Source organism: Prunus persica, chromosome G8, assembly GCF_000346465.2.
Source record: "Prunus persica cultivar Lovell chromosome G8, Prunus_persica_NCBIv2, whole genome shotgun sequence".
NCBI classification, from domain to species: Eukaryota; Viridiplantae; Streptophyta; class Magnoliopsida; order Rosales; family Rosaceae; genus Prunus; species Prunus persica.
Genome location: NC_034016.1, coordinates 13,745,256 through 13,762,899, shown reverse-complemented (window position 1 = coordinate 13,762,899; position 17,644 = coordinate 13,745,256). Strand labels below are relative to the sequence as shown.

At 36.9% G+C, this 17,644-nt stretch overlaps 1 protein-coding gene and 1 long non-coding RNA gene across 2 annotated transcripts; both read right to left on the bottom strand.

Moving 5' to 3' along the window:
• Positions 138-7,184, bottom strand: LOC18768651 (protein TIC 62, chloroplastic). The gene is made up of 15 exons (XM_020570475.1): positions 6,867-7,184; positions 5,831-5,948; positions 5,661-5,733; positions 5,537-5,576; positions 5,185-5,361; positions 4,490-4,571; positions 4,270-4,342; positions 4,065-4,175; positions 2,945-3,097; positions 2,206-2,438; positions 1,721-1,915; positions 1,446-1,643; positions 760-990; positions 537-620; positions 138-448 (listed from the first exon to the last, which is right to left on the bottom strand). The coding sequence occupies exons 1-14, from the start codon at positions 7,036-7,038 to the stop codon at positions 566-568; spliced, it is 1,911 nt and encodes a 636-aa protein (XP_020426064.1). The 5' UTR covers positions 7,039-7,184; the 3' UTR covers positions 138-448; positions 537-565.
• LOC109946286 lies at positions 7,773-8,295 on the bottom strand. Its single transcript, XR_002269476.1, has 2 exons — positions 8,233-8,295; positions 7,773-8,095 (listed from the first exon to the last, which is right to left on the bottom strand). It is a non-coding gene; the product is annotated as an uncharacterized LOC109946286 (long non-coding RNA).

Here is a 17,644-nt window from a genome sequence, read left to right as displayed (position 1 = left end):
TAAGTCGCCCGGAGAGGGTAGTAACATATTAACATAAAATTTAACTTTTGATCCCCTCTCCTTTTGATCAATTTTTTTCTTATATAAAATGCACAGAAGCTTAAATTTTTATATTGCATTTGTCTTTATTAAATTTGTTTAAGCCAAATCGCAAATGTTGTGCTGTGTTTCAAGTTCTTTTAAACTTAACATAGGACTCATTTTTTAGAGCCAAATTATGTTGCTGGAGGGTTCGCATATCGAGTACATACTATGAAAGAAGAAGAAAAATTTGAAAGATAAAAACTGTAACATATACAACGCTGGTATTATATTAGAACATCCATGAATAATACTCCCGCAATTTCAGTTGCTTCCTCTTCATGAATATGTAAACTTGCCAACCCTTGCATGCAAAGTCCAAATGTACTCCAACGGCTCTGCTGCAGTGAAGAGCTTATGGTTTTTCCTGCACAGAAAAAGGTTTAGGCTCAATGTAAAGAGAGAGACTGATTTGCATTCGGAGATGAAAAGTACGAAGAACTTCGAATCACTACCTTGTAAAAATTGATGGGCATCGATACTTCTAGGATTTCTTTAGGGATGGTATTGGTGATGCTGGAGGCTTCAACTCCTCATACCTGTTCATTTATAATCCTCATATGTTCAATAGGTTTTCATAAACACAAAAACTGTCCTAATGTATCCGAGTGGAAAGTTAATTTACTTCATTAAATAAACTTCTTTGTGATGTGCATAATATAGTAAAAAGGATCTTACATAAAAAAAGGTGATAGTGGTCTTGGCTTCGGTTTGGTATGTTGCTTGCTGTTGCTTTGTGCGTCTTCTGTTGGAGGTTGCACCGTGCTGTTCAAGGTATCAATCGGAGACCCATTATTTGCAACAGGTTCTGAGAGGACTGATAAGATTGGAGGAGTAGGAGTAGGAGTAGGAGATGATAGGATTGGAGGAGTAGGAGATGGTGATGAAGGGGGCTTGAAGTTGTCATATCTGAAAACATGCATGCCCACAATAATTTTGATACCTCTAATGTCAGAACAACATAACTATAGCAAAAGGCATGTAATATTGTAGTAAGCTAAGGGGCAAGGACAAATAACACTTATATTATGATAGAAGTGCTCACGCAAGGGACTTAAGTTGAGGGACAAGGGCGGGAGGACGCATGTAATCGTTCGATTTGAGACAATTGTTGAAATCAATAATTCATTGAAGTGAACCCAGCCCTTGCCCTCAATTTAAGTCCCTTGGGTAAGCACTTCTCTATATTATGAAGGAAAACATCTGTATTACTAACAGACTCTTGTAGTTATTTCCTAGAAAAAACCATTGCATTACTGGTTGATTGTACATTTACCGAATTTAAGAGCACAAGTGAACAAAGTAACAAGAAGGAAACTATACTTTGTTTGAAGACACTCTACATTAGATCACCAAAAACTTACACATAGTAGGGTGAATGATAATGAATTGAATTTTGTGGAGAAACCTCTTCAGCAACACTGCTTATCACAGCCTCTGTGGAATTGTTACCTCCACTTGATTGTGAGACAGCTTCTACCGGAGTTGAGGCATCCAAGGGTGTTTGCTTGGGACCACTTGGTATTGGGCTTGGAGAGCTCGGTGGCTTCAAATCCTCATAACTATCAAAATCATATCAGCTCATATAGAGATTGTCCCATATCTATGATGTGACAGGAAAACATTAGAAAAAGCTTACGCAACATAAGGCGAAAGAGGCCTTGTTATTATCACTTCTTGTGAGGTTGGTTTTATCTCATCCACGGCAGTTGTTGTATCCACTGTGCTGGTTTGAGCATCTGAAATGGTCAGTGACACTGCATCAACAACATTATCTTTTTGAACACTAGGTGGACTGGGTGAAGGGGATGAAGGTGGTTTAAAATCTTCATATCTGCAAAATAGCCAGAACAATAAGAATCAAACATGATTGACATAAACAGAAGTAATAATATTTGAAGAAAAGTTCTTTTTGAATTTTGGCCCATTTTTCGTAGGCATTGCAATTTGTAACATGACTCATGACCTGACTCGACAGAACCAAACACAAATTACCACTCCTAAATTCTTTGGATTCTAGACCCTTAGGCTCATTATATACCTAAGTTTAACACCGGTGTCAATGATGTTCTTAATAAAAGAAAGTTAGATAATGTAATTTTCAATATCTAGTATACAACTTACGAAGCATAAGGCGAGAGTGGCCTTGTATCTTTCGCTTTTGTCTCAATGTCTTCTTTCTCTACAATGGTTTCTGAAGCTTCTTGAAGAGTGGTGGCTGCGGGTGCTGCAGGCCTAGCATCTGCATCACTTGCTTTGGTGGCAATATCAGTAGTGCTTGGGGATAGAGTAGGAGATGTTGGTGGTTTGGCACTCCTAGAAGGTTCTGGACTAGTAGCAGGTGCAGTACCTAATCCCTGATAACACCAAAAAGAAATTCAATATGGCTCTGACAGTCTTTTCAATTTTCTTTAGTGATATTTCCTGACACCAACATTTCCCTTGCCATCAGTCATTGGTTAGAGGATGAAAGCCAGAACACAAACCCACCTATCCATATAGATGCCTGCCCACCCTCATGTATAGAATTAATTATTTTCTTAGAGGATAAGGGCTGCACAGAGGGAATCAATTTCTGCTTCAATACACCACATACTTTCCCTTGTCAAATTGAATAAGAAAAGTTTCATAAACAGGAAAGTTCAATAAAAGAACAGAGATATTTATCTTCAGCCTCAATGGTAATTGATTTTAGAGAACTCATGAAGTGATAACAAGAAAGGTGAAAGCTAGATAACACAAGAAGTAATAAGGGAGCTCTAGGATTCACTCAGCAGCTAAGGATCGCATATCAAATTTTCTTAAAGAGCTTGAACTCTTTTCTGCCCTATTAGGAAAAAAGGGACCAAAAGAACAAGCAAACCTTTGGTGGGTAAGTGTCAGCACGTTGAGATGGTATCTTTGCAAGAAGGTCCTCCAAGGGAGTCAATGGAGCAGTTGTTTCTGCAATTACTTCCACTACTTTGAAGTAAGAAACAGCACGATTTTTGGCTGCGGATGCCAGGAGCTCTGCCACCTGAATTGATTAATAAAACTTACTTTTACTGTTGATCGATAAATTCCAAGTTACTCTAACCAAATTCATATATAGAAGGCTATATATAGTTCCAAAGAACTTAAAGAGGAACAAAAAGTGGACAAGTCAGAGTGATCAAACAAAGCAGAAAGGTATTGAAATGAAATTCCAGCAGAAACTATTGTTTTGCATAAAAACAATGAGGTGTCATTGTGAGGAAAAACCATACTATATAAAAGTCATCCAGACTAGACTAATGCCGGAAAATTTTATGACTCTAGCATTTGATCTTTTCGTGTTTTATCATCTTCTTTCCCATGTGTTGATACATTATATATGACATAAGTCAATATTTTCATTTCCGAAAAGAGGAAAAACAGAAGCAACATGATGAGAACAATCTTTGATTTATCTCCACTACTGTAATAATTCAATAACAGAAAGACTGAGTTTTAACAGAATAACACAAAACACAATGCCTGTTCTACATAGGAATACAGTAATAAAATCACAAAGACACAACAGAATTGCAAGATAGATGTGCATTTTTGTCATTTCTAATGAATTAATCAAGTGATGTTTTTTCATTGGTACGAAAAAATATATTTATGATGCAAATTTACTATTGTTAACGTTTACTAAGTCTCTCGTAAAAAACTGTTGCATTTGACCTCAATTCTGGAAATTTTATATAGGTTGCCAAATTATTATTCTCATAGCCCTAGAGAAGAAAGAAAAAGCAGGAGTTACCAAAAATAAATATGCTCTGTAATATGTTGGATTCAGCTAGAGGTGAAAAATAATAATGTTGTTAGCTAACAATCACAAGGGGTTTCATTTTGCATAAGCAGACTATATGTTTGAGAATTTTATGTGCTACTTGTGGTTTCTGAAAAAAAAAAATGTTTTAACAGGTTAGTGCTGAAAACAGAAACATCTACTTAAGTAAACTTTACAGAAAGAATACCTGGAGGTTTGAAACTTGACCACCAAATAAAGTATCTTCCTTTGAGAGGGTAGTATTATGAGTTTCCTTGTAAGCGTCAGTGGGCCGTTCCATTCCACCAGGTCTCACTATCTGAAGAAAACCACACATAAGTACTGAAAGCACCTACAAGTTACAACCTCTCTGCTTCATTAATTTATCTGCAGCTAATACCATGAATACTCACAGTGTAGGGAAGTCCACTGGCTATCAATGCTTCTTCTGCCTTTCTTTTCCAAATCAGGACTCCCCAAAATAAACTTTGTAAAAGAAAAGAAAACACAGTAAATTCAGTAAAATAAGAAACAAAGGAAGCTTAATTCTCTCAAGTTCTTAGGTCAGCTATAGCTGATTTATCTGAAATGTTTACCAAAAGTGTAAGTAGAGATAAAAGCTTGAACACTTACTTTAGAATAGCTGCAGGAAATCCAATCTTGTTTGTTCCCAGAGAGGTAAGCAATATGAAGTGGTTAACTTTTGCAACCGTTGCTGTACATCATTGAATACTCAAGATTTTCACATTTTTCAGCATACAAAAAAATACATAATTGGTTAGATTGAGTAAAATATTAATAAAATTATTATCAATAGGAATATCAGTTGCCATCAATGCATTAGACTCCCTCCTGTCTTCCCTAAGCAGAAAAAGAATATTGGGTTCTTGGTAGGTCACAACTTGAGGAATACTTTCCAAGTATAAGTACAAGGCAAACCAGAGCATGTGTGTGTTTATGATTGAACGGCAAAGTACACCAGAATATGGTTTCAGTGAAATTTAAAGTTTATACCAAAATGCTTCAGGAGCTTGGCTAGTCCCCCCAAAATGGTATTTTTTTCTAGGTCTTGGGTGTAAGAAGAGTTCTACCTAGAGCTAAGGAAACTAATAATATCAACAAAACTATCAAAAAGGGGGTTGACTGGAGGGTAGTGAAGTTAGTCATATTGTTTGCATTTCAACTTCTTCTAGGACTGCAAAGAAAAGCACCATGGATAAGACCAAAGCCCCAATATGGTGACATCATGTAAAACTATCATTAGCATAGTACAGGCCGATTTTACAAAATGAAAAATAGTATAGGCCGCCAGTGAAAACCTTGCTTACCTGCCTCAATAAGGTTTTTGGTAGCCAGATAGTCAATTCGATATGGTCCAGTAACATCAAAAACTTCCTTCTCGCTCGCACCAATGCAGCACAACACAACTGATGCATTGCCCAATGCTGGTCCAATCTGATCTGGTTTCTCTAAGTCACACTCCACAATTTTAAGCTTCTCTACAGCTGGGCTAAAGATCAAAAGCTACCTGTTATTTGCTATAAGCATATACTGTTAAAGATAACATCTCTTCTCCAAAACTACAGCACTTCTATTTTTCACTTTTCTTGTCTATTTTCCTTAAGGCTTTACAAAAACCAAATGCAAAGAAATTGACAGTTCTAAAGTTTTTAATCTTACGTTGAGTTCCTTCACCGTCAAGCTTCATTTGTTTAACACTCTGCAGATGAGTTAATTTCTCATTATAAATCTGATTTAAGGAAAAGTAGTACAAAACTAATAACTTCACCAATCAAATTCGTACTTGCACAAGAGTTTCTGCTCTCTGAGCACTTCTGACACCAGCTCTGACCTGGAACCCAAGTTTCAAAAGCTCCCTGAATAGGACTATGAATGCTTAGCAATTCTAATAAATCAAGTCTCATGTTGAAAAAGTATTTTCACCTAAAAGGGGAGTGAGAAGTAAAGTATAACCTTACTGTTCGTGAGCCAACTTTACCAGTAGCACCAGCAACAAATGCAAGATTCTCATCCTTTAGATCTACTTCTTTTGAAGTTGGCTCAACTATCTCTGAGCTGAACTTTGCGGTGCCTTGTAAAAACAACAAACGTCAGTTACATATAGGTGAGGAAAGAAATACACTGATTACCAATTTACTGTTTTCAGCACAGCACAAACAGAACAAAAGCAACTTAACTTTCTTTCACGTAATGGTAAGAAAATATTGTGACATGAAGTAGGAAGACTACATTTTAAGTCACTTCCTTATGCTTCCTACAAATTCTTTACACCAAATCATTCCGGATAACGAGGCATTGCTCCATCAGGCTTGTAGTCAGGTTATGCAGCTATAGCATATTTACTTACAAGCACTAATTCATAATTCACATCTTCAAGAGTACCTAATTTAACTAGGTCTCACTTCCTAAATTGGAAGCTTGTCTAATAGAGAAACTAGTTGACATCGGTGCCCAAAAGAGGTTGAGGCCTGTGCAAAATCTCTACAGGTTAAAGATCTTGGTATAATTGCGGATTTTCTAGACCATTGAATCTGGAGAGTTAGTTTTGCAGCTCCCAAAATGATCATGTTACCTGAAGTATCTCTGGTAAATATTCCAAATTTTATTGCAAACAGATCATAACTATGTGAGGGTTCCTTCATTGCAATCCATTCCAACCATTAACGAACACAAACTAAATTGCCTTTATCCATTCTTTTAATGTAGCCTGATTATTCGTTCTAGAATGTTGTCTGGAGAACTTGGAAACAAGATGCACCTGCTGAAGTAGGTGAAATCCTAGTACATTTTGAGGGTTGGATCATATCATCGCTACATTTTTACAAATGCATAGAGAAATACAAATAAAAACATAATGAAATCAGAAAGTCCAGAAAGAAAGAGCATCATATGGTAGAAAGAGGGAAAAAAAAAACCATCATATTATGCATTAATCTTCAAACCGTAAAAAACCCATTTCAGGAAAACATTAAAAAGAGTAATTACATACCTGAAGCTTGAGCTTTGATATGAAGAAATCCAAGCTTCCTGGCATGTGGGTACCTCTTGGAATTGGAAAATTTGAGGACCTGACCGCGCAGAAGAGGTTTTTCTGTAAACCCACTTTGGGATAAAGAGGGTATTGTGGTTACAGTTGGTGAGTGCAAGGAGCAAGCCTCCATAGCAATGGAATTCAAGTGCTCAGTTCAGTGGTCTCCAAAAGTCTAGAGCTTTAAACAATTGGAGACAAATAAACGGTTTTATTATCTTCTGATACTTTTTTGAGTTTGGCAGATGTGGCACCCTCCACAGTACATGGATATGATGGACCCCGCGCCAAATTTCGTCTATCAGATTGTGGCTTGGCGGCTGTAAATTGGCTACACTTCTCTTTTTTCTTTTTCTTTTTTAAATAAATTTTTTCCACAACAAAAGGTGCGGAAAGACAAAAAAATTGACCCAAGCCGGTATTGAAAATAGGTGGATTAAAAAAGATATTTTTTAGTAATGGACAAAAATAAATCTATTTTTTATTTATGGTGAATTACAATTTTGATTTTTGTAATTTGGCATTTTCAGTGTTAATTTTTTATATCTAAAAAAGTTTAGGGGAAGCGTCAAGGCATACCAAGGTCTCTTTGATGACTTACAGAGGGGGTCTTAGTCCCTTTTTTGGGTTTCTACAGATTACTCACCAAGAATGATTGTCGGGCGCAACTCGAACCTAGGCCTGAATATCAAAGAAAACGATCCTTACCAACTCAACCAACCCTCGTTGGCTTTGGCATTTTCAAGTTAATTCTTGTAGTACTTGTTCTAACAAGTGAACTCCTCTTTCAATTTCACCATAACAGTTAAGAAGAGAACGAAGTGTGAGGACATGATGGAAGGCTCTGAGAGCTTGACTGACATTCTGTTTTTCTTGGTCTCTCCAAGACATTCTTAATGAAAATCTTTAAGATAACAGTATTGACCATAGCACTTTCTTGAGCTTTTTGATTTCATCTCTACATGGCATGTTATATATCGATTGACTTATGATAACAGTATTGACCGTGAAGTTGTATCAGAAAGAACAGCAGCACCATAAGGCAGAAGAGCGATTCTACGGTGTTGAGAGCAATACATTCAGACATGCTAGTTCGAATAATGAAGATGAGGTGATTTCTGCTCTTTCAACTACTAATGTGACTGCTTTGCGCCAGCTTTTCATGACAGTCAATCCCGAACTCTGTTTTGCTGTCAAGCAACATGTTTCACAGTTGAAAAGGTGAGCGGATTATTCGAATAAAGATTTTTGCTCCCTTTTTTATTTCTTTAAAACTAGTTTGTTTTCTTCTGAAATATTTTCATTTGACAGGAAACTTCCTTCTTACTTTTTCTGCTGAAAGGCTCTGTTATAAAGTAATGGCTTTCTTCTGGGAAGGGTGCTCTGCCTTCTTATTTTCTGGGTTTTAATTTCTTTTAGGTACAAATCAGAAAAATCAAGAGTAACTTCATGGGATAAGGGATTTGGACAAAGTATTTGGGCTTTCATGGGATTACAATTCTCTATAGCCCAATTACCTTGTTTGACAAGCCCATTAAGAGTAAGTTCATAAATGACTTGAGATTTGAAGGAGGGACTTGTAAAGCCCAAATCCCCTTCTGAAATAACGCCTCCCCACGCGTTACTTTGAAATCTTCTCAACGCTCGAACCAAACCATGACCAACAGAAAAATCAATAGGCATTACTAGAAATTAAGGTTAAGCAGTACCAAGAACAAAAACGACATTGACTTCAATAAGGAAGAGAGAAGAAGGGGGATTAAGGACCTTTATGTTTTCTTTGATGTACATCTAACAATGGTCTCCTCGGAATAGTAAAATGAACCTGCAATATCTAATGGTAAATCCACTATTTTTCTTATTGTGATTACATCTGAAAAATTAAGCGTCGAATTTAAATCAAGAGATGAAGAAGATAACTCGTAACAATTAAAGTGAAGGTTAAATGACACGTGATCTTGATTTTCATCTGCAAAGACGGAGTCAATGGTAGCTTTGAGCAACTTGATGGCGCAAGAACCTGTTCTTGGCTTGAACCCAAGAAAAGCTGGGTGGAGGCTATGCTCTTCACCACTACACTAGTGGGCCACTCACAAGCATAACATATACATTGAAAAAGTAAATGTTGATGTGAAAAAATGTTATACAGGCTAGTGAAAAATAATTGCTATGTGGTTGAGATTTGGAAGTGTCATATGCTTCTTCCACTTCCACTTATCCACGTATAAAGCAGATATGCTTTTTATTCATGCATTTACTTCACATAAAGGAATGAAAATGTAAGTAGAGCTTGCATGAAATCAGGAATTGAATTCCTGATTTTGGAGGAATGAAACACTTGGGTTGGAGGATTGAAAATGTGCTTCAACATTGAAGTTGAACAAAAACTTGAGCAAGAAATAGTGTCACAAGTAAAGAACAAAAGAACAAAAGGGAAAAGAAAAAAAAAAAAGGAAACTCCATAGCGTCGATCCATGTAAGAACATTTCCTTACCACTATGCTAGTGAGCCATTAACAAGCATAACATATATATTGAAAAAGTAAATGTTGATGTGTAAAAATGTTATACATGCTAGTGAACAAATAAATGCTATGTGGTTGAAATTTGGAAAATTGTTGTAAAGTTTTGAATGGAGCCCACACATTTGAAAATAATGAAGAACATCGTGATGAAAGTGCTGTGGAAGTGGAATCCACATATGAGAAGGCATGATTGCACATTCACAGGAAGCCGAGGGACTTTGCCTATAAGTGGACTTCCTCCATTCGTTGTAATAGATAGAACAAAAGTCTTAATGAAAAATATCAGATTTCTATACTTTCTCTACAATTTCTCTAGATTTATAACATGTTATTAGTACTAATATCTCTAAAATACCAGTTGGGATATTCGATCAAAACACCCTGCTTCATTGCTTTTCTTTCTTGGACTTAATTGAGTTGCTCATGCTCTTCTGTGTATCAATATAGCTTGTGAAGCTTTGTTCTCACTGTCTCAGCTCCTCTCTCTCTCTCTCTCTCTCTCTCTCTCTCTCTCTCTCTCTCTCTCTCTCTCTCTCTCTCTCTCTCTCTCTCTCTCTCTCTCTCTAGCTTCAAAACACAAACCCAACAAAAAAAAGCTGCTTTCAGTTAACTTCTGTTGCCCCTTCAACTAGAACGCAAAGCAGCCAAAAGTGCTTCTCTGTTCCGCTTTTACTCCTTGTACCATGGGCTTGAGAGGCCAGGAAACGTCGTCGTTTGTGAGTGATTTTCTGGATAAGTATGGTGGCTATGCTGTTCTTAACGGTGGGTTTGCCACTGAGCTTGAACGACATGGAGCTGACCTCAATGACCCCTCTGGAGCGCCAAATGCCTTATCAGTTCACCTTTGCATCGGGACGAATATCCAAAATTTGGAAGTCACAAGTGTAGATAAAGAAGAAAGAGATGCTGACTATCACGAGAGAGCTGCTGGGAAGGAAGGGGTTGTTGACAAGAATGAAAGGGAAGTTTGTGACCACCCAAGAGATAAACTATGTTTTCTTTACGTTGTTTATTGGTTATATTATTATACTAACATTTACATCATTCATCATGCTAACCATCCTAACCAGTATAGGCTTGTTGCAGCAGATGAGTTGGAGCTTGTGCAGGAAATGCTAAAGCATCTTTTGATGAGAACAGACCGAAAGGATAAGCTTCCTGCTTCTTACCTTTTTATTTTATTATAAAGATACATAATAAGTTCAGTGCAGGTATACTGGTGATAATGGAAAAGCATAGGCTTGGAATCAAAGCTGCACAAGAACCAATTTAATACGACAAGATGTTGGAAAGCTGCTTTTGATTTAATATATTATAATAATAAGAAAGTAATTGGCTTTGGGACAGGACAAAAGCAACTGAATTGAAAACCTGGAGCATGCGTGATACTCAACTAACCACTTTCTCCACTTTTCTTATTATATATTAGAGCATCTTTACCCATAAGGGATTAAGTCTAAGGTAATAGAAAGTAAAGACTGCTACTATTCAAGTAAATAGTATCAGTTTTGCTATTTGTGGTTCCACTCATGAAGGCAGGGCAAGTCTATGACAAATACTATTCATTGTAATTTATTTCTTTTTTTTTTTATACTTTAAACCATTAATTTTGATAATGTTTTGTAATTAAATTTTCAGATAAGATTTTTGGTTGTCACGTGTCCATTATGTTTCAGAAAAGATTTTCGGATGAGAATCTCGATTGCCACGTATCTTATTCAAGATAAAATTTTAGGATATTCATTAAAAAAAATTATAATATCAGATTTCAGATAAGATTTTTACCCTCTAAAATTGTGCCACGTGTCTCATGTCAGATAAGATTTTCAAATATTTTTAAAAAAATTATAATCTCATATTTCAGATAAGATTTTCACCCTCTAAAATTGTGCCACGTGTCATCTCTATCTTCTGAATCCCTCTATAAAACTACACCATCAACTCATACCTCTCACACCATCTCTTATCTATTCCTTCATTTCTCAGATTTTACAAAACACATTCTATTATCAATGTCAAACTTAAGGAGGGTGTTAGAGAGGCAACAGAAAGAAAGGGAAGAAATCCGACATAGACGTGCTGAAGAAGATCGGGACGCCGATGAAGAAGAGGAACAAATGCTTGCAGTAGAGGTGTGTATGCTTAATCAATCAAGGCAACACCGTCGTCCTCGTGCCCCAAATGTAGACAGACTAGGGAGTCTCGGGGTAAAAATCTCTTGGAGGATTACTTTATCCCAAATTCGTTATATTCTGTTTCTAAATTTCGAGAGAGATATAGAATGCAGCCATATTTGTTTCAAAAAATCATGCATGATATTTGTAATTACGACACATACTTCATTCAAAAGCATGATGCTGTTGGAGTTTTGGGTCTTATTCCGGAGCAAAAACTTACAGTTGCTTTGCGGATGCTTGCTTATGGGGCATTTGCAGAGCAGGTGGATGAGATTGCAAGGATGAGAAAATCAACTATCCTAGAGTGCTTGGTGAGATTCTGTGATGTAGTGGAAAATTTGTACACGAGGGAGTACTTTCGCAAACCCACGCTGAGGGACCTGCAAAGGCTGCTACAAAAAGCAGAGGCTCGAGGTTTTCCAGGCATGATTGGAAGCATTGATTGCATGCACTGGCAGTGGAAGGATTGTCCTACTGCTTGGCAAGGAGAGTACGGGAATCGAAAGGGCCAAAAAAGTAAAATTTTGGAGGCCGTAGCTTCATTCGACTGTTGGGTTTGGCATGCCTTCTTCGGGGTTGCCGGATCTCAGAATGACCTCAATGTCCTTGATCAATTCCCGGTGTTCGACGAGGTATTGCGAGGTCATTCCCCCCAGATCACGTACTAAATCAACAATACCGTATACTCTGGTGCGTACTACTTTGCCGACGGAATTTATCCTAGGTGGACGACATTCGTGAAAACAATTCTGAATCCCTAATCCAAGAAGGAAACAAGCTTTGCTTCCTTTCAAGAAGGTTACAGGAAAGACGTGGAAAGGTGTTTCGGTATCTTGCAAGCTTGTTGGGCAATTATTAGGGATGCTGCTCGGATGCTAGATGAGGAGGTGCTGTGGAGTATTATGATGACTTACATCATCCTCCACAACATGATTATGGAGGATGAGTATTACTACAATGCTCCAGAGGTATGACTACGATGCTCCAGAGGTGTTTGAACCCAATCCCATGAAAACGGCGTTGACAAGAATATATGAAAGGCCGATATGACCAAATGGACTACCAATGGAGCCCGAACCGTTAGTTCGGGATGGTCGATTCAACAACCCCATGATTGATCGTTATCAAGAAATGCAATCTTCATATGTTCCCGAAAGACATCAAGTTGACTTGATCGAGCACTTGTGGGAGATGAAAGGCAATCACAATGGATGAAGTCAAGATTAGTGCTTTGTTTGGAATTATGCTTTGTTTTTAATTATGCTTTATTTTGTGTGTGGTATTTTTTGGAATTATGCTTTTTATTTATTTATTTATAATTATTATGCTTTTTATGTATGGTTTGTTTTGTGTGTTGTTTGCAATAAATTAAGGTTTGTTTTTAATTAATCTTTGTTTTGATGCTCAAATGTTTTTAATAAATAGTCTTATTATTTAATGCTTTTTTTATTTAATGAAAAGTAAACAATACAACAAATTAAAAGATAATACAACAATATAACAATACAACATATGGCAAAGGTGTTTCAATACAACCTAATGGTTTTCATCATTTAACCAATCTGTCTTGCAAGGTCCGTCGTCATAGAAAAGTTTTCTTCTCATCACATCCCTTCGTCTATGCTTCCAATAGGCCTTTGTTTCAGGAGATATGACTTGTATCCATGGCCATGATTTTCATCTCTCTATCATCCATGTCTTTTTCTTGTGCCTGCTGCTGTTGAATTACAAAATGCTTCATCTGGTGCCATGTCTACTTCATCTCTTTTCAAGTCTCTCTCAATTCTTAATGTAGTGTTCTTAGCTATTTGCTCCAATAATTGTACACATTCATTGTTCGAAGTGTCCCTTCTCTTAGCCTTTGCCGCCTTTCTCCCAATAGGTCTCGGCGGACGTGGGAGTGGTGACTCCGTTTCCATTGGGGAGTCCAATGGAGAATCGGTTGATGACGAATCGTGGAGCGGCGTCTCATTCAACACAATCGGCGGACGGGGGGGAATAATTTTGAATCTCGAGCAATCCTTCACAACTTCCCAACATTGGAAATGCACGAAACTTTTTTTGCCTTGCCCCATGGCACCGAACCACATTTGTGCTTGGATGATCTATTAAAAATAAATAATTGGAAGTGCAAGAAAAAAAAAAATTATTATGCAAGAAAATATAAACTATTTTGAAATGCAAGAATAAAATTGATTATGCAAGAAAATATAGACAAATTGGAAATGCAAAAAGACAAAGAAGGATTATGCAAGAAAAAGAAATAGAATATGCAATAAAAAAAAAAAGTTACATTAAATTGATTAAAATGACAATTATAAATATTTTACCTCATCGGTAAGATTTTGACCGCTTCGAATGTTCTCCCTTGCTTTTGTCAAGGCATTTTTTCATTTCCCTAACTCTTTATTCAGAAGTTTCCATCTACTAGACAATGCCATTTCGGTATGAATGGTACTCGATAGTTGACAAAATTCTCCATGAATTTTGCTCCACATATGATGGAACTTCATCTCATTGCCCGTGATAGGGTCATGACTAACGTTCACCCAAGACTGACACAACGCAATATCTTCCTGAGTTGACCACGAGCCTCCGATTTCGACAGAAGATGTCATTTGTTTTTTTTTTATACAAATGGAAAGTAGTAGAAAAATGTGAGTGGAGAGTAAAAAATATTGGAAGGAGAAGAGTTTGTATGGAAAATTGGTGTGGGAAGTGAAAAATGTGAGTGGAGAGCAAAAAAATATTGGAAGGAGAAGAGTTTGTATGGAGAATTGGTGTGGAAAGTGAATAATATGAGTGGAGAGTAAAAAATATTGGATGGAGAAGAAATTGTATGAAGATTTGGTGTGGAAAGTAAATAAAATGGTTAGGTATTTATAGGGAAAAAATACATAATTTTTTGGTATTGTTTAAAAAAATTTAATAATTTTTTCGATTTTTTTGGAATTTTTTTAGCCAAAAAAACGAGGACCGTCGGATTTCTGGAAAAAAACCCATCGGAGAGGCCCGGTTGCGACACGTGTCAAATGCTCGTTGGAGTCTGTCAGGGGTGACGTCAGCGCATAGAAGTCAAATACACGCGCCAACAGTAAAAAAAATTTGAATTACCTTGCGCTGACGTCACCCAACTCGGGCTGAAGCCCAAGCGAGACTTGCCCTTGGGCCTACCCGGGTTGGTGAGACCCAACGATTGCTCGGGCTTCTTCTCTCTCGCTGGAGGGCCCTTGGGCTCGCTAGGGTGTCCTTTCCCCCAGTTTGGGTTGGGCGCTGGAGATGCTCTTAGTATAAGAACATATAGTATAATAATATATATAATATTATGGATGGTTTCACTTCCTATATTTTTAGCGGTGGTTTTATCCTTGCATTTACTTTATTTACTGTATGGTATAGGTTTAATACTTATACAATTTATTTACTGTATGGCGTAGGTTCATTACCCATACAATTTATTTACTATATGGTGTAAGTTTGTTACCCATACGACATTATTTATTTAAAGTATGGCACGAGTTTATCATCCACACAGCTACCTTTACTTTTATTTAAAAGTATGGAGCAAAATTAGTGCCCATACAAGCACATTTACTTTATTATTGTATGGTGTGGAATTAACCCCCATACAACAAGCAATTTACTTTTTGATTTAAGGTATGGTGCGAGATTAACGCTCATACAACAAGCAATTTAATTTATGAATTTATTTTACAGCACATTTAGATTATTTAAAGTATGGTGCGGGTTTAACGTCCATACCAACAATTTATTTGCCAGTAATTTATTTACCATTAATTTATTTTATGGATTAATTGTGCAGTATGATGAGTTTTTACAGTATACAGATCAGGACCAGAAGCTTCTTGATCCTCATCATACAACTACATCAGGACTTGAAGATCCTTGATGATGATATTAATATGAGAGCTGACAGTCTCTCTGGTACTATATTTGTAAATAAGTGATCGGACTTGAGAGTCCTTGATCCTTGACATGTAAATAAGGACTTGGAGTTCCTTGATGATGCAACAATACCGTAATATGCCGTACACATGAAAAATAACTGTACTGGCAAATGTATTGTATACATGAATAGTACCGTATACATGAATAGTGACGTATACAAAAATATTTACCATTTTGGGTAAACCGTCACTATATACAAAATGGAACCTGCAGTTCCTTAAACTCATAGATGAGGAATTAAATGAGATGCCAAAAGTTCCTCAAAATATGGACAATTATGTAAGGGCTCGAAGTCCCGAAATATGTACAGAAAATTGTAAAAAACTGAGGAGATTGAATGTCCATACCATGAGAATATGTGATTTTGGCCCGAAGTTCAAAAACTGAGGAGATTGAATGTTCATACCATGCAAATATGTGATTTTGGCCTGAAGTTCAAAATCTAACAGTGTTGAGAACCTGAAGTTCCAACAATTAAATGAACAACCCTTGAGGTATTATTGCAAATTGTGGTGTGCCACATATTTCTTTGGCATAAGAAAATGATGAATTTAATAAAATTCGATTATGTTATAATCGACACCTCAAGGAAGAAATATATTTTGTGAATTTCGATTGTTAAGAATACACCGTGAAATGGATAATATCAGGATAAACCTCAAATGATGAATTGAGGCTCCCCACATATTTTGTTGTAACTGGGCCGGAAGCCTACGGATCCAAATAAATGAGAGATCCCGAACTTGAAGTTGTGGGTATATAGTAGTTAATTCTCTTCACTACTATATTGCGATATTATCATGATTTTTACTCAATTTTTGCGTCATGTCCATTTGAAAATGACAAATAAATTATGAGGTCGTGTTTAGCCCGGGCCAGAAGTTCCGGGCTCACATACATTGAAATATGTAATTTGAGAGATATGATGTGGTTACTTGAACCTATAAGGCACAAGGTTCCAAACCGTCATTTTGAAAAGACGTAAAAACCACAGGTGCAAGTTTAAAACTTTGCACAATTATTATAATAGGAAAGAAGGCATACAATAGATAGATTTTTTCCACCTGCAATGAAGGTGCAGACTCTGTAAAATCTATAAAATTACATTATGTTCTAGAAGCCTCTGAAGGAAGAGGACAATGTCTCTTAAGCTTAGCCATGAGCCTCTCGTGGTCTCCCAGAATCTTTTCATTAGAAATCTGCAGTATGTCAAGCCTATTCATCTAACTCCAGAAGAAATCTGTTGAGTTTCAAAGATATACGTTTGAATGGCTACCATGTTGAAACAAAGAATAAGAAAAATATGGAATATCTTTGCATTACCTCCAGTGATACCCAAAAGCGTATACTGGAAAAGCTTTGTGCGCTCTCATCAAGGTTGTACTATACAACCATATGGACAATTGAGGCACATAGTGTCGTGGACCAGAAATCTATTGACTCAAATGCTTTTAAGCTTTGGCATGACCGGTTAGGTCATCCTGGATCCACCATGATGCGTAGGATCATCACCAACTCTAAAGGACATCCCTTATTGACAAAACACATTATGGTATCAAGTGACAGCTTTTGTCAAGCTTGTTCACAAGGGAAGTTGGTGATCAGACCATCACAACCAAATGTTGATGTTGAGTCCCCATCATTTTTGCAGAGAATTCAAGGGGACATTTGTGGGCCTATTCATCCTCAATGTGGACCATTTCGATACTTTATGGTCTTAGTGGATGCATCTACCCAATAGTTTCATGTTTGCCTTTTGTCCACTCGGAATATGGCATTTGCTAGGCTCTTGGCTCAAATAATTAAATTACGAGCCCAATTCCCTGATTATCCCATTAAGTCAATCAGACTCGATAATGCTGGTGAATTTACATCTTAGACTTTTTATGACTACTGCATGTCACTAGGCATTGACATTGAACATCATGTTCCCCTCATACTCAAAATGGCTTGGCAGAAGCTTTAATTAAGTGTCTTCAGTTAATAGCACACACTTTGCTAAATGAAGACAAAGTTGCCAGTTTTTGTTTGGGGATATGCCATTTTACATGCAGCATCACAAGTACGGT